The sequence below is a fragment of the Myotis brandtii genome, unplaced genomic scaffold (genome assembly GCF_000412655.1).
Source record: "Myotis brandtii unplaced genomic scaffold, ASM41265v1 scaffold96, whole genome shotgun sequence".
Taxonomy (NCBI): domain Eukaryota; kingdom Metazoa; phylum Chordata; class Mammalia; order Chiroptera; family Vespertilionidae; genus Myotis; species Myotis brandtii.
In genome coordinates this window covers 822,644-839,854 of record NW_005371972.1, presented here as the reverse complement: position 1 = coordinate 839,854, position 17,211 = coordinate 822,644, and the positions used below count along the sequence as shown (strand labels likewise).

Genomic DNA, 17,211 nt, shown 5'->3' with positions numbered 1-17,211 from the left:
GGGACCGGGGGAGGGTTTTAAGGAGCTGTCTCCTTTCTCACTCTTTTAAAAAAATATATATTTTTATTGATTTCAGAGAGGGAGGAGAGATAGAAACATCAATGATGAGAGAGAATCATCGATTGGCTATTTCCTACTAGGGATCGAGCCGGGAACCCAGACATGTGCCCTTGATCGGAATCGAACCTGGGAACCTTCAGTCCCCAGGCTGTCGCACTATCCACTGAGCACAACCAGCTAGGGCTCCCTTCTCACTCTTGATCCCCAAATCACTTCGGGCCTCTTCACTCCTCAGCCTGTGCCCTCAGCCCAGGCTGGGAGTCAGGGGGGTCTTGTGCAGGGCCCCCTCCCAGCTGAGACCCATTGGGGGAGGGCCCTGGCATGGGACAGCCCAGGCTCAGGGCATCCTGGCTTCTGTAGTACCACCCATGTCCACCCGGGGGCAGTAATACCCAGCCTAAACCCAAAGTCCAGGGACCCTAGGTTGGGCATGGGAGAGGGGGTGCTCTACCTGGAAACCAGAGGGCTGGGAAGGCCTTGGGACCCTAGCTAGCCCACCCTTGCATCGCACAGATGGGGAGGCTGAGACCAGGTGTGTCAGTGATCTGTCCAAAGTCATACAGGGAGTACCCTGGCTCTGTTCTCATCACCCCACTACCCCCGCCTGTGTGCGAGGTTGGGGAGGTTTGGGGTATCTGTGTGTGTGGGTGGGGGGGCGGGGGCTTGAGAGTACATCAATTTAGAATCTCGGTGACTTTGATGCCACTTCCAGCCACAGTGATGTGCACCACGGCCCCATGGACATGTATGCCCCCCCGAACTGGCTGGGGGCACAGGCTGGGGGCTCAGTGGCCCTGGCCTGCACCCTGCTTGCCTGTGTGCCTCTGGGACACCTTCTGGGTCTCCCTGTTCTTGTCTGGGAAAGAAATAGCATCCCCGCCATGGGCTGGCTGTGAGGATTACATGAGTTAATCTACATCAAGTGACAGCAGGCGGCCATCAAACTCCACCCGTCCCATTAGGCAGGGCCCCTTATCCCTGGCTTCTGACGTGACACGGGAGCCCCCTGGCACCCATGTGACCTCAGCCTGCTCCCTCCCCACCAACCGACAAGAACCACACGCACATAAGAATATAGAATTTTTATCTTATTTTAGTTAAAAAAAAATAATTGTACCACCGAATGAAGAAGTAGCTCTTTGGGGGGGTGGGGAGGAGTGAGAAGGGAGAAAAAAAAAAGCAATAAGCCAAAGAAAAAGAACTTCTTATATTCATCTGTGTAAACAGATCCACTAAGGCAAACGCAATCCGGGGCCAGGGCTGCCGCAGGGGCCAGCGCCCCCTAGTGTCTGTAGATTCTAAGGCCAAAAAAATAAAACCTCTGCATGTCCGACAAGAGCTTCTTAGACTCTTGGGGGGCATTTTTACTAAAATAAAGTTATCGAGCCCGAACAGCAGGGACACACACCGAAAGTTGCATAAACTGTGGCCTCGGTGGCCATTCACTGGTTGGGACTGGGTGACGGGCACAGCTTCACGACACAGCAAGAGACACACACAGACACGCACACACGTGAGCAAGCACATGGGGGCTGCATGGGACCGGGCTGGCGGCACAGGGAGGCTGGAGTCCCCATGCTTCCTCGGGGTGGGGGTGACAGGATAGTCCCGTCGCTGGTGACAAGGCGGTGAACGTCACTCTGGGGAAGGAGGGTGTGAAAGGCCCAGGGAGGTCCCCTGCTCCCCACTGCCTGGTCCGGGCAAACCTCTTAAAGCACTTCTTGGGCGCCTCCTGGAGAGTGGAGACGTCACTGTTTTTCCTTCCTATGAGGGGCCCCCCTGGTCCCCCCTGCTCTCTCCAGAGCCCCCTGGGACCCTCAGGTGGTCCCCGGGGGACTAGGGTGGTGTTCTGCCCCAGGGCCTTCCCTGCCATGGCTGCGAGAGTGAGGTAGATTGACACAGCTGTCCCCTCACCCTCCTGGCTGGGCCCGAGCACTGGGGTTGCGTGGGGTGCCAGGGCCTGGGTCCCATCACAAAACCCCCCTGCCCCCCCCCCCCCCCCCCCCCCCCCCCCGTCCCTGCCAGCAGGGAGGAGGCGGGGCTGGAGGAACAGGTGCAGGGCGTGGAGCACGCTGAGGTCCCCCTCTACGAGCCAGCCAAAATTCTTGCCATCTGTCGCTCCCCCAGTCTAGGAGGGGGCGGTGCAGCCTGCCGGTGGAGGGCAGGTGGCCCCTGGGCAGGAGAGGAGGTGACAGGGAGAGGCGTGTGTGGCGGGCAGGTTCACGGGCAGAGAGCAGCGCTGGAGCAGGCAAGGGACAGCCAGGGGTGTGAGAGGGGCAGGATGCAGGGAGGGCTGGGCCAGGCAGGGAGCCAGCGCTGGGGGTGCGGCCTCAGGAACGTGGCGGAGGGCGGGAGAGGCCGGCCACCCCTGCAAGACCCTCGCCGGGCTGTGTTTACAGACGTTTGTAGGTTTCAGTATGGTCCCTTCAGACACGGGGAGGATCCCAGCTCAGCCTCCACTTTGTCCCCCCTCGACCTCCCCCGCCAGCCAGACTGGGCTCTGGGCCAGGGCCCGGCGGTTGGGCCCAGCCCTGGCTACTTGAAGGTGGACTGCAGCTCCTTGAAGGCTGCCTTCCGCTGCTTCATCTCCTCCGCCTGCTTCTTCCTCTCCTCCTGCTCCGCCTTGATCTCCTCCTCGAAGCGGCTGGACACGTTGATGGCCTGGACCTGGGTGGCGGGAGGAGGAGGTGGCTCAGGGCTGGAGGGGTCTCCGTGCCTCCACATGGGCTCTCTCGGGGGTCCGCCCAGCAATGCCCACACAGCTCCCCCTCTCACTGCCTCCAACCCTGGGCTGGGCTCTACATTCACTTCTGGAGCCTCAGTTTCTCCAGTTAGAGCCTGATGCTTGATAACTCTGACCTCGTGGGTTCGTTGAAAGAGATAACACAGGTTCAGCGGCTGCTGCACAGCACGGCCCTGTACGTGGGAGCTTCTGATGCTGCATCGTTAACCTGTTTCCTGTCCCGGGGAGACAGCTGCACAGGGTCCCCCCAATGGACCTGAACACCCCCTCAACCCCAGAAGCCCAGAAGGAGGCGGAAGGCGACCTCTGAAGGAATGTTCTTGGCTAACATGGGAAGAGGGAGCAACAAGGGAAGGTGGGTATCCCGGCCCCAGGAGGGCAGGATCCAGGAACCACTGTCCCCTCCATCTGAGCGTGCACTGAAAGGGTGCTGTGCATGGAAGTGGCCTCTGGGGGGCGCCACACTTCCTCCAGGCGGGGGCTGGCGGGGCCAGTGTCTCCCAGAGGCCCCAGGAGCCAGTGTGTGTCTCTGGGCCTACCCTTTAAGGCCCAGACCTGAGTTAGTGGCCAGGGGCCACTGTCCCCTCTTCAAGAACACACACCCTCACCCACCCAGGGGCAGCGGGAAAGGATCACAGCCTGGGCGTCAGCTCCCCATCTCCTGTCTGCAGCCCCTCAGGGCAGGAAGGGTTGCTGACCCTCGAGCTAACCCAGGGCCTATCATACCCCGGCCATCCCCAACCCTGAGATGGGGTCAGGGCAGCACCCTGGGCTCTGTACTTCCGTCCATTCCTCACCTTGGCCTCAAAGAAGCTCTTGGCCCCCTTGACGCCCTCGGTGGAGACGTCGATCTCGGAGAGGCGGGCCAGCACGTGCAGCCCGCTGTCCTCCTGCAGCTCCCCAGCTGCCGCCTTTCGGAAAATCAGAAGGAACTGCCGTGGGGAGAAAAGCAGGGGGTGTCAGGGCGAGAGAGAGAGAGAGAGAGAGAGAGAGAGAGAGAGAGAGAGAGAAGCCACCCAGCCCCAGCCCGGCCTCCCTGGGAGGTGTGCTCCCGGGACTGGGAGCCGGAGGTCTGGGTTCTTCCTTTCCTCTCTGGGCCTCGGTCTGCCCATCTGGACAATGGGAGACTAGGGGACCCAGCTCCTGCCCTCCCAGGACGCGGGGCTACGGCAGGCTTGCTTGTCCACACTCAGCTGCTATTGAGAGTCTTGATGACTTGGCCTGGGGTTACCTCTTTAAATATATATATTTTATTGATTTTTTACAGAGAGGAAGGGAGAGGGACAGAGAGTCAGAAACATCGATGAGAGAGAAACATTGATCAGCTGCCTCCTGCACACCCCCCACTGGGGATGTGCCCGCAACCAAGGCATATGCCCTTGACTGGAATCGAACCCGAGACCCTTCAGTCCGCAGACTGACGCTCTATCCACTGAGCCAAACCGGTCAGGGCTGCGGTTACCTCTTAACGTAGTCTCCAACGTTCCCCAGACTAACTCACTCTACATCCCCTTTGCTGAGTCCTAACAGGACATGACAGTGTCCACTTTACAGAATGAGGAAGGTTCAGGGCAGGAAGAAACCTGCCCCAAATCTCAGCCCCAGAAATGGACGCAGGATCTGAACACATGTCCTGAGTCCAAACCCTTACCCTGTACTGCCCGCCCCTTTCTCTTGCCCTGCCTTCTCTCTGCTTCCTGCTAGTCCTCCAAGGCCTGGCCCTTGCTCTTTGGAGGCCCCCCCTCCCCCCCGCTGGCATTTAACCCTATGCTGCCTGGGGGCCACTGCCACTGCCACTGCCACTGGTGGGGGCCTGTTTCCCCCTCCCAGGAAGGCCTGCCGTGGGCCCTCTCTCAGAGTGAGGCCTGAGTGCGAGGTGCCCGTCCTCAGCTCCTCTTGGACCCGCAGCACCTGTCGCTCCCTCCGCCTGCCCGCCTCTCCTCCTGAGTCACAGCATCATGTCATTTCACACTGGTGTCTCCCACTCTACACTCTAGGACCCGTGGGGCACAGGGCCTTCGCTGCACCCCCAGCGCCCACTCAGGGTCGGGGATACAGAAGTCACTCTGTAAGTGCTCACGACATGAAGAAATGGATGTCCCTCCTCCCTTAAGACAAACCCCCGGTGTCCAAGGACAATGCCACTCCACAGCAAAGAGGGGGGGTGTCTCACCTCCCGGAAGCTGAGCTTGCTGTCAAAGTCCTCATCCACCTCCTTGATCATGTTTTTCAGGCCCAGATGGGTCTGGGGGGCTCCAAGTTTCTCCATCATGAGCTTCAGCTCCATCAGGTCGATGAAGCCATCCCGGCCGGCATCGTACCTGTGAGCACAAGGAGACAGGCCTGAGGACACCCTGACACGGCATACTTGACCAGGCAGAGCGGCCACAAGCCAGAGTGCCAGGGCTCAGAGGGCACCACCCACCAACATGTCATCCCATCACAGCTGAAGGGGACCTCAGCCCAGGCGGAGTCCTGATCTATGGCCCAACTAGTGCTTGGTTACCTCTGATGATGGGGAACTTACTACATGGCCTGGTGGCCTCCTGCATGCTAAACAGTACTGTTTGAGGCAAGCCTGCGGTACAGGAAGCTGAAACCATAGCCTCTCTGTGCTGAATGAGATAGGAACAAGCAGGGAGAAGAAGTTCACAATACCACGGGGGTACGGATTGGGGGCGTGGGCTCTCACGTTAGCGCTCACTACCATTTCCAGGGTTACCTGAGGGGCATCTTGCCCCATCTCTCTCCTACTCCATGCCGCCTCCCAGGAGGGAGGCAGAAGGTGCCACGTGTCACAGGGCAGGCCCAGAGGTCACAGGAGGGAGGGCCACTAGTCGTTTTCCCGGGAGCGGCTGGGTGTGCCCAGCGAGCCGTGGGGTGGGAAGTGGAATCTCAGCATCCCTCTCAACTGGCCTCCTGTGTCAGAGCCTGGGTGGGAGCTGGCCTCCAGCCCTGTCCCCCGGCCCCCGGCGGGGGAGGCGCTGCTGTGGAGCGCACAGCTTGGCAGACGTGGGTGTTGTTGGCACAGACCCGCCGGGCCCTCTATCAGGCTAAGCAGACCCCGGCCTGCCTGTCTCCTGCTGGGCTGGGAGTGGTCGCAGGGCTGGGAGAATGGGCCTTCTGAGCCTAAAGAAACCTTGTGCAGTCCCCAAGGCCTCAAGCTGGCTGGGTGACAGAGGGGCTGGGTTCCAGAAACCTGTGCTGAAGACTGGACATTCCTACCTAAACACACATCTCAATCCTCTGCCCTCCTCGGGGCTCCCAGCCCCCTTCCCTTCTCTGGTTACACATGAACTTCACACAACTTTGGACATCTAACAGCAACTACTCTTTGAAATCTGTCCTGGTGCCAGGAACTTGACATACTTTATTTTACTTAATTCTCAAAATAACCTTATTTTTGCCCAGCCGGCGTGGCTCAGTGGTTGAACATCCACCTCTGAACCAGGAGGTCACGGTTCGATTCCCAGTCAGGGCACATGCCCGGTTGCGGGCTCAATAACCTGGGGGCGTGCAGGAGGCAGCCGATCAATAATTCTCTCTCATCACTGATGTTTCTGCCTCTCTCTCCCTCTCCTTTCCTCTCGGAAATCAATAAAAAAAAATAATTAAAAAACAAGATGGAGGCTCAGAGAGGTTCAGTGTCCTGCCCAAGGTCACACAGCAGTAAAAAAGAGAGCTGGGCTATCCCTTCCCCCCACAACGTGTCTGGCTCATAAACCTGCACATTTGCTCTGGGCCCAGCCCCGCTCCACATGTCCTGGGGCTGCCAGCAGAACAGAGACGCCTGCCTGGAGCGATGAGCGGAGCATTTGTGCGAGGGGTATAAATAGTTCCCGAGCGAGTGAGTCAGTGGTTGGAAATGGTGCGGCACATGGAACACAGGATCCTCAGGCCTTCTTCCCCACCGTGCGAGCGGGTGGAATGGGGATAGACGGGCCAGCGGTCCCTAGGGTAGTGGCCATAGCTGAGCTAGAAGCAGATGCGAGTGTGTAGAGGGTTGCAGGAGTCCGGAGGGTTGGACAGGCCCATGATCCCATGGTCCAGGGTCTACTTAGAGCTGGAGGAACCTTTTCCGGGGGGCAAGGCAGCAGCCTCTCCTTCCATCTTTGGAGGCTGTTTGCCAGTTGGGAACAGGCTGGGTGGCCGTTGCGTGACCCTTAGCGACAGGTTAGAAACAGCCTGGTGAGGACTTTCCTAGGGACTCCCCTCCTAGGAAAACAAGGCTCCTACTGCTTCCTGAACTTGGGCTCCCGTGAAGGTCAGGGACATGTCAGGGCCAGTGCAGGCTGCCTGGGTTCCAGGAGCCGGTGCCATGTAAGCCTCAGGCCAAGGCTGAGACCCCCTGCCATCCTGGCGACTCTCACAGGGTCGCTGTGAGGGCTGGGTTCATGCACGCCAGCACTCAGCACCTGCTTATAGAGCTGGCTCCAGAAATGGCAGCCGCCACCCCTGTAACAAGCTCCTACTATGTAGCAGGCATGTTGCTTATAGAGCTGGCTCCAGAAATGGCAGCCGCCACCACCTTAACAAGATGTAGTTGCCGTTAGCAAGCTCCTACTTTGTAGCAGGCACGGTCTCTTTACACCCTCTGCGCTCAGCCATCCTGGGAGGTCAGCAGTACGTCCCCATGGGATGAGGGGGGGACCAGGGCTGTAGAGGCGAAGGCACTGGCCCGGTAACCAGCAGGCCGGGGATTTGAACCCCCTCCCTCCGATTCCCACACTCCACTCTCCGCCGCCCCACCCTCTCCTGAGCCCGGCTGTATTTACTGCTCAAGCGGCCGGGCTTCTCCCATGGCCAGTGGCGGCTCAGTTTCAGAGGAAGTGCAGATAAAGTGTCCAAACTTGGACGGAAACTTGGGCTCTGGATTTCTTGGTCTCTGGCAGCTCCCGGGCCTGGCTGCGCTGCAGCCCAAACCACAGCTTGAACCGCCGCCTGCATCAATCAAAGGTCGATCAATTACTGAGCCTGGGCCCCATCCTGGGCAGGCTCCAGCCCCCAGGGGGGCAATGCAGGGACTGGCCAAAGTGCCAGTGGATTGATAGCCAAGGGGGCGGGGGTGATGGAGGTCAGGGAGAGGCCAGGTGCTGGGGTGGGAGCCGGGCCCCCAGAGGTGACACTGGAGAAGGCTGTTCCCATGAGATCCCCCGGGGAGCGGGCACCCACATGTGCCCTGGGCTCTGATGTGGGTGGGCTCAGCCAGGTACCAGGGTTAACCTGAAGATGACCTTGAACGTTTGCGCTCACATCAACTCTGCTGAGACTGACCTGGGTCCGAACCTCTGACCTGCCACCTGCTGGCTGGGTGACCCTGGTCAAATCACCTGTCTCTGAAATCCTCCATTTTCCCATCCTGGGTATCAGCGGACCCATCTCAGGATCGAGGAAAGGGTTAAAAGAGATCCTAACCTATGGTAAGCACTTAACTAATACAAATAAATAATTTTAAAAAATAAAATAAGTCTATTATTGTTAATATCTACCTTTAGGATCAAAGATTAAATGAGATTATAGATATACAATGCCTCATACACAATAAGTGCTTAAAAGCTGCTAATTTCATTATAACAACAGAGGCCATTGAGAACCTTTTGAGAGCCAGACACTGTGTTAAGTAGTTTGCACATAATGGTGACAATAAAATTAATGATAATAAAAAAAATACAACAGCTTCTCCCCTGGTACCAGGCCTGACGGAGCATGCTGGGCCGGGAGGCAGCGGGTGGACAAGGTGTCCCCGAGGTCCCTCCAGCATCTCCCCCTCCTCTGAAGGTTCCATCACATCCCCCACTAGCCCTGATTCAAAGACCCGGCCCCTGGGGGAGGTGGAAAGACAGCAGGACACAGTCCTTCACTCTCGTGCTGGGCAGAGGGAGAAAGGAGCCCCGGCCCTAGATTACTCTCCTGTCCCTCCTCTCACAGGGAGGGAAGCGACAAAGGCAGAGACTGTCATTGTGCCACAGCAGGTGGGTGACTGGCCACACAGGAGAGAATGATGCTCTAGGCTGGAGGGAGACAGGCATCCCCTGGCTGGGGAGGGCCTCTCATTCATCCATCAGCCCTCTCCCTGAGCTGGAACGGAGGCTGCAGGTGGCTCAGAGGATCCAGGGAAAGAGTTGGCACAGGAGAGCCATCTGAACAGCCTGGTCTACCCCCTTCATGTTATGTGGGGACACTGGGGCCCAGAGCGGGCAGCAACCAGTCCAGGGTCACACAGTTGGCAGCTCGCAAGATTCCAAAATCTGTCCTCCCTGCCTACCTGCCTCCCTCTTCTTCCTGGTCCCATGGAGGGTCCTGAATTCTCAAGTTTGCAGGGCGAGGGGAGGCTGGGCTGAGAGCCCGGAGTGGGGCCTGCCTGGGAGGCCCAATTCCGTCGGCAAGACTGGCAACAAAGCTCCCGGGCTGGGAGCTCAGCACTTTTCTCCAGCACTGGAGGGAGGTGGCTGCACCTGGCACCGTGCCCACATTCCTCCCCGCCTCCCCCTGAATAGTTCTCAACAGGGAGGGCTCGGCAGCTGCCGCCCGGGATGCTGGTGACAAAATCCCCTCCCATCCGTCCTTGAAAGTGGCACAGCCAGCCACCACCCAGGCGGACTTTGTCCTTTGGGAAGAGCAGGTCCCACCAGCCGGCTGCTTCTCCACCCTCCCTCCCCGGTTCTGATAACCAGGAGTCATGGGGGTGGGCAGTGGCTGGCTTCTCTACAGCGGACAGTGTTGTCCCCATTTCATAAGAATATTATTAGTGTCTACTCTTTACTGAGCACTATGTGCCAGGCACTGTGCAAGTGTTCTGAATCAGATCCTCACAGGAACGCTGTGAAACAGGCATAAATATCCCCATAAGACAGATGAAGAGACTGAGGCTCAGGGAGGAAGTGACTTGGCTAAAGCCACAGTTCACAGGAACATAGCTGGGGTCCGAACCCAGGCCTGTTGGAAAACACGCACTTTTAACTACTGTGCTACATTCTGATGCCTACAGACCCTGCAGCAGAGAAGCCCAGGCTGGGGCGGCGATACTGGAGGCCACCTCATGTAGCCATTTGTGAGGGTCAGATTGTCAATGTGGTTTTCCTGCTTGGTGTCTGACATGCTACTGAGGGCGGGAGGCTCACCGCCTCCTTCAGGCAGCCCGTTTTGGCTTTGGCCCTCCCCATCCGTCAGCTGTGCTGCTGCACAGCCCGGTGGCAGATGAGGAGCTATGGCAGCTACTGCACGTGGGGACGGCAGGAGCAGCTGGTTTGGGAGCACAGGGGACCCCGATCTGTCTCTTCTGATTCCCATCCTAGGCCTTTGCTGATGGCCCCTCTGCCCACCGGAGTCCAGGAAGACAGACAACTGGAGGTGGTGTTTATGGACCAATTCCCCCCCGCCCCCCCCCCGCCCCTGGCTTTGGTCTCAGCATTCACAGACCTGGTCCTCCCCCATCTTGTCTGGGGAGGCCCCAGTAGCTCCCAGGCCGCTACTCTTTGTCCTACGAAATGGAAACCTAGGTCCTGTGGGGGCAGGGACGTTCTGCCAGAGAGAAAAATCCTGGCTTTGCTGTTACGTACAGCCAGCCTGGCCCTGCCGGCCCCCCCCCCACCAGGGTGGATGCGCACATGCTGGGTGACGACTGCTTGGCAGTGCCCATCCGTTCCGCACGCCCCCACCAGAGACTGCCTGACTCATGCAGGGAAAACCCAGCTGCTCACCACTTCCTCCTGTCTTATCTGCAGAATCTGAAAGGTAACCTGTTGCCCTGCGTCAGCCAAGGGTGTGTGTGCTCGCGCGCGCATGTGCTGCTCTGAGGATCAAGTGGGAGACCCGTGGCTGATGGCAACCTGCGGGGGGCTGTCGGGGCTTGGGAACATCCGAAGTGGGGGGTTCAACCACTTCACGCTGGCTTGGGAGGGGCGACACCCTCCACCCCTAGTGTCAGCGGTGGGTTTCCCGTCAGCTCACCCTAAACCGCCTCCCTCCCTGCCCGCTCTCAACAACATGCACACCCGGTGGATCTGGTTAAAATGCCGATTCTGATCCAGTAGATCTGGGGCGGCACCTGGGCATCTGCATTTCCACCAGCTCCTGAGCGATGCGGGTGCTGCCCTATCTGGGTCCCATGGGAGCCAGGGACTTGGAGTCGAGGCAGACCTGATTTCAAGTCCTATCTCAGGTTCCTTTCGAGCTGGGTGGCTTTGGACAAGTCATGTGAAGCTCCTTGAGGCTCAGTCTACTTATGGGTGAAATGGGTGATGATAATCTAACAGGTTGTTAAAGGATGAAAGAGATACGGTGCCTGCAAGGGAGTGGCCCTTTCAATTAGAGGAAGGCTGAGTGCTGGGGAGGGCTGGAGCTGGGTCTCCACACAGGCCAGGAACCGGGGCCTCCTTCCTGGCACGGAACCCCCACTTCTCTGCAGGCCTTGAAAAGCAGAAGTCAGCCCAGCAGAAGGCTGCCCGGCAGCCAGAGGGAACTCGGCTGCTGGAGGGTGTGGGGACCGTCCCTGCTGAGGTGGCAGTGACTCCCTCCCCTGGCAGGAAAGGCCTTTAACCTCCCCTGAGGCAGCAGGGCCTGGCCTCCCAGAGCCGGGACAGCAGAAGCCAGCCTTGGGCCCAGAGGGCAGGGAGGAGACAAGGCTGCCGGGAAGGTGCAAACCAAATGGGAACTAAATGTCCCTGGGGGAGGAGAAAGGTGACTCAGAACCATAAGGGAAGGAGGGCGAGCAGAGGGTGAACATCGAGGTTGGAAATCCTCTCTCCCCAGAGAGTTGAGCTTCTGGCTGCTGCAGGTGGGAGGTCCCAACCTCTGCATCCCCCAGAGGGTCTCCCCCTGAGGCTCCGAAAGTCCCTGTCCCCCAACCATAAACACAGCCCTCACGTGGCCGCAGGAGCTCCCTGGACCTGGTTCTAATCCTGCCACCTCCATGAGCCTCAATGTTCTCATCTGGCAAATGGGGATAATAAGGACAGGACTCAGCTCACTGTGCGGGTGTGAGGATTAAATTCAGTTTCTGAAATAACACACATGGGCTCATTAACTGACCTTGGTGTGGCTCCATTGAACAGGGCGAGGGTGTGGAGGCAGGGGCTGGCTGCGGAGAGCCCAGCATCATGGCAATCCCTTAGAACTTCCAGTGCTCGGGATTAAATTCAGTTTCTGAAATAACACACATGGGCTCCTAACAGACCTTGGTGTGGCTCCATTGAACAGGGAGTGGGTGTGGAGGCAGGGGCTGGCTGCGGAGAGCCCAGCGTCATGGCAGTCCCTTAGAACTTCCAGTGCTCATGGGAGAAATAAAGAAATGGAACCTCCCATCTCTAGCCCAGTGGGCCCATCCTCTCTCCCCCAAAGGCCCCTATACACGCTGCTCTCTGGGCCTTTAGGCTCCTCAAGGGCAGGACCTGGGTTCTTCCCGCAGTTTCTGGGTGGGACTTGCACACAGCAGAACCTTAATGTAACGTCTGTTAGATGAGCGATCCAAAGAGTGGACTTGAGGTTTTTCAGAATCACCACCTATGTTCCCCAAGACCCACAGACCAGACCCGATGGTGGACGCTACAAAGGCTTAGGACTTTTAGAACTTAATCCTCAGAACTTCACCTGGCACGTGCTGCAGCCCTGGGGGAAACTGAGGCTCAGAGAAGCTGGGCATCGGGCCCAGCCGCCCAGCCGGCAGTGGCGATCGGGCGTCCGAGTTCTGCTTTTGTACCACTCCGGAGCCGCTGTCTGCTCTTCCCCTTTTTCTGCCACCTGCCTTCCGCGTAACTACGTGATAATGAATTCCTGTCCCCATTTTTGCTATTTATCAAAGCCATGTGGAGCTGTCAATCAGAGCGTCTGTCAGCAGGAGCGCCTGCCTTGCTGGGTCCCTGTCACTCTGGCCCAAATCAGGCTCGCTGCCAGCCCAGGAGCTCCCTGGGGGTAGGGGGAGGCAGCCTGGTGACAGCTCAGACAACCACCGCTAGAGCTGGGGCTGATGGTGACAGGAACTCACTAAGGACTGACTTCGTGCCGAGCACTGGGTTACGTACTACAGGCCAGGTCACCCCTGTGAGGGGGGTGCCATGATTCTCCCTGTTCTGGGGTGAGGAACTGAGGCTCAGAAAGGGTTCAGTGTTCCATCCCAGGACCCAGAGCCACAGAGTCCAAAGGCCCTTCCCCTAACCACTGCACCACACTGCCTTCCAGGAAGGAGCGGGGAGGTGCTGTGAGCAGCAAGAATCCGGGCAGGTGAAGAGGAGGGAGGGCAGGACGGGAGGGAGGAGGAGTCCAGGAGAGGGAAGCCTGCCTCTGACGCAAGGGGTCATGAGATGAGGTGGCTGGGGACCGGGCTGGGCAAGGCAGGGAACTAGGGCATCTTCCTCAGATTCCGCAGCCGGTTCAGAATTACACGGCTGCCTACGTCTCTGGCAGGTCTCGGCTTACAAAACCCTGCAGAGTCCCACGCAGGCTGTTGCCAGCCCAGGGGGCCCCCCTGACGCTCTCTGGGGCCACACCTTCCCCCCTTGCCTGGAGGGTTCCAGAGACAGCCCTGGGGGAGCGGGTGGATTAGAGGCAGTGGACGCAGCCCGAGCCGCACAGGGAGGGAGGACTGACTGTCCAGGCTCCGCTGACGTGGTGCACCCACGTGCCGGCCCGGCGCCTGAGCTCTACATGCGTCACCTCACGGAGCTTCAGCCCCAGAAGTGGGCACCATTATCCCCACTGTCCAGACAAGGATGCTCTGGTTCAGCCACTGAAGACCTCCCTGGGACCCCAAGCAAATCACTACACCTTTCTGGGTCTCGATTTCCTCCTCTGTAAAATGGGGAGAAGGGCTGGGGTCAACCCTCGAGGTCTGTCCCTGCTGGACCCCGCATGGCTGTGCGTGAGGTCAGTGACGGTGGTGGAGAGCCCCTGTCCCCCCCTCCCCTTAACTTCCCCCCCTCCCTCCTCAGGAAGCATCTGCCGACAACACGGATGGATGGATGGACTGGAAGACCCCGGGAGGCAGTTCTGCCACCTAGAAGGGCTCAGGACCCCTCGGTAATCAGGCCACTGCCAAATCCCCTTTGGGAATCATCAGGGAGAGCCTGCGCCTTGACAGGTGGGAAGACGGAGGCCCAGGGCGGGCAGGCGCACTAGGTAACTCGGGGGCAGAGCCACAAGACGCCCAGGCTCCTGGCTTCCAAGGAAAGGCCGGCTCCCAGCTCCCTCTGGCCTCCCATCTCCTGCACGGGGCTCTGGTGGATGGCTTCCCAGGAGGGCCGGACCGCCCTCCCTGCCCTGGGAGCTGGGGACCAGGGTGGAAGTCGCTCAGCAGAGCCCTGGCTGTGGTCCTGAGGCCCGGCTGGGACCCGGCGGGTTGCAGCCCCTCGCAGGCAGCAGAAGCAGAACGGGGGTTTTGTCCTACACGAGAGCCTGGCTGTTGGCGGCTCACCACCGGCCTGGGCGGGCTGGGCTCGGCTGGCACAGTGGAGCCTTGTTTCCTTGAATACAAAGTCTGCAGCTTTCCATTCAGGCCAGGGCCCCCGGCGGGCAGCACTTCCTTCCCTAGAAGTCCAGCTCCCGGGCCCCTTCCTGCCCCTCACCCCTCCCAACGCGCCCCAGCAAGCAAGCGGCAGTGGTGCCAAGAGGCGGCCTGCAAGGGTTCAACTCCCCCAAGTCTTCATCAAAGTTCTCGTCAAACTAACACCAAAAACAGCCTCTGCAAAAAGCCAGCTGGTTCTGCAACCGCAGCTTCGAGACCACTCCTCCCAGCCACGGCCCCAAGGCCCTGCTCTGGGGGGTGGCTGGGCTCTCCCAAACAGCCCATGTTTTTCTTGAGGGGGGCGGGAGGGATGCTGTGGAACCCCAAGAGAAGGAGGGCTCCAGGGGAGAGGAGGGGGCTGGTGCTGGGTGGGTCCACAAGGCAGAAAATCACCCGTGAACATGAAGGGGTGTTGGAGGCGTGTGTTTTTCCACGTGGAAGCCGATGGCTGTGATGGGAAACGCGGAAAGGAAGGAAGAACATGGGTTTTGGCGTCAGAGACCCGGGTTCAGATCCTGACAAGTTACGTCTGTGCCCAAACTCCCCAACTGTGCCGTGGGAATGATGGCCCCGTGGCTCGGAGGATCAATGAGCTCCTTAGTGCCTTGGTGCTACTGATGCAGGGATCGAGGCTGCGCTGAGTAACCTTGCCTGCACTCCCAGGGCAGCCTCGACAAGGAAGCTCTAGACCAGTGGTTCTCAACCTTCCTACTGCCGCGACCCTTTAATACAGTTCCTCATGTTGTGGTGACCCCCAATTTCATTGTTACAAATTGAACATAATTAAAGCATAGTGATTAATCACAAACACAATATGTAATTACATATGTGTTTTCCAATGGTCTTAGGCGACCCCTGTGAAAGGGTTGTTCGAGCCCCAAAGGGGTTGCGACCCACAGGTTGAGAACTGCTGCTCTAGACAGTGAAGCGACACGCATCCTGAGCTCAAGGAACTTTCAATCTACTCCTGCCAGAATTCTGGAAATCTTCACCTCCTGGAAACCCCGGAAATGTCCTTGTTGGGAGATTTCCTTGCTTTCCCGACCGTGCCAACCTCTGGCTGGCAAGAAACTTTAGAACTTCCAACAAGTCGAGTCAAAGAGGCAGCCGCAGGGCCCTGGGACCGGCAGGCAGAGGCCCAGAGGGGGGGTCAAGGGCTCTTTCCCCCCAGGATGGCCCCTAGAAAAGTATGGGGCACCCAGCCCTCCAGGCCTGGGAACCAGAAACCTCTTCCCCTGCGTTGTTGGGGCCAAATGCAGAAGCAGCAGCTGCAGCAAGTGCGAGAAGTGGGAAGAGCCTTTATCCAGCTCTGGGGTTGCAAAACCCCACCTTCTTGGGCTTCCTGCTTGCGGGCGGACAGCCAGCTGTCTGTGGCTGAGACACAGCCCCAGCCGGCTCTCCCTCCTGCCTGGGGCAAGGTGGGCCCAGCACCCCTCCCTGTCCTTGGGCTGTCTGTCCCTGGTCAGAGACCTCCTGACTCCTCTACCCTAGACCTGGCCTCCACCCTAGACCTGGCCTCCACCCTAGACCTGGCCTCCAGATAGTTCCACTTCCTCCCAGATCCACTCCAGACCAGGACTCCTGGGCTGGGTCCCCTCTAGAAGTCAAAGGCAGGACAGGAAGTGGGAAGGGTGCCAAAGGGAGGTGGGCTAGCGGGGAGTGTGGCTGACCATCTCAATCCCAACTGGGTTGAATCAGGGGTGACCAGAGGGGACCTGGAACCCTTTCTCTTTAGTCCTTCAACGGAGATAGTAAGGGTGTTTTTTTGGGGGGAAGGGCTAAGTCCACCCACCAAGGTGCCTGGCCAACCTGCTGAGAACACAGGTGTGGGGCTATGTGGAGTGAAGGGTAAGGCTGGAGCAACTGGGAAGTGAGGAAGGTGTGGGGCATCTGGGACCCTGTGTGGGGCGGGAAGGGGACACACAGTAGCAAGGAGGGCACAGGGGAGGGGGTGAGGAGAGATGGGACTTTCTGAAGGAAGCAGGGGGCAGTGACAGCAAAGCAGCTGGGTGGGCTTGGGGTGAGGGCAAGAGGAGGGAGGGGCAGTGTGTGGGGAGAGGAGGGGACTGAGCCCTTAGGAGATATTTGGGGGGAGGGAGAGGTTGCACATACCTGCAAAATGGGGGGGGCAGGGACTGAGGGGTCCCTCCCTAGGGAGACCACCTGCGGGTCAAGGTTCAGGGTCCTGGCTAACAGAGTGGGGGGGTAGGGGTGGGAGGGGCTGAAGGGTTTTGATCATAGTTTGCTACCAGGTGCTGAATAACTATAGGGGGAGGGGGGAGTGGATCTGAGACAGGCAGAGGGAGTGAGTAGCTTGTGGGGGGCGGAAGGGACGCCTGGGGAGTCCTCAGTCTCAGTGTCAGGTGGTGGGGGGAATGTCACTAACAGGGCAGGTCCTAGGCCAGCGACCCGGAGTGTTCAGAGCCATGTAAGCAGGGAGAGTGGGGGCTCCCCGGGCACGTGATGATCTAGAAGGAGCCGCCGGGTCCCCCACTCCTGTGCATGTGTCTGGTGCACTGGGGGCGGCGTCACCCAGCGGAGGGGTTGCGAGCTAGGGCCTGGGGATGCCCAGACCCATTCGCCTGGTGGAGTGGAGGGTTCAGCTCGTGTTTATCTGGACGGGGCTGCCAGGTCCCCATCCCTGGTTGCGGGATTCGGGGAGCTAGGCTGGCAGCAGGGTCCCCATCCCTGGTTGCCGGGAATCGGGGAGCCAGGCTGGCAGCAGGGGTCCCGGGGCGGCGCGGGATCGGGGTTGGGGCCCGAGGCGGCTGGCGGGGTGGTGGTGGGGGCACTCACTGCTTGAACATCTTCTCCATGTCCTTGATCTGCTTCCTGGAGAACTCCTTGAACTCGGTGTAGGGATTGAAGACGCGGCGGCTGGGCGACTGGGGCTCGCCGATGCCCTGGTTGA

At 59.2% G+C, this 17,211-nt stretch overlaps 1 protein-coding gene across 1 annotated transcript; it reads right to left on the bottom strand.

Moving 5' to 3' along the window:
• Positions 1-1,127: 1,127 nt before the first annotated feature.
• On the bottom strand, positions 1,128-17,206 carry EFHD2 (EF-hand domain family, member D2; the record flags this gene model as incomplete). The annotated part of the gene is made up of 4 exons (XM_005886193.2): positions 1,128-2,727; positions 3,601-3,735; positions 4,977-5,124; positions 17,097-17,206. Coding segments are annotated over 4 exons (525 nt in total), but the record flags the coding sequence as incomplete, so codon positions are not given.
• Positions 17,207-17,211: the final 5 nt, after the last annotated feature.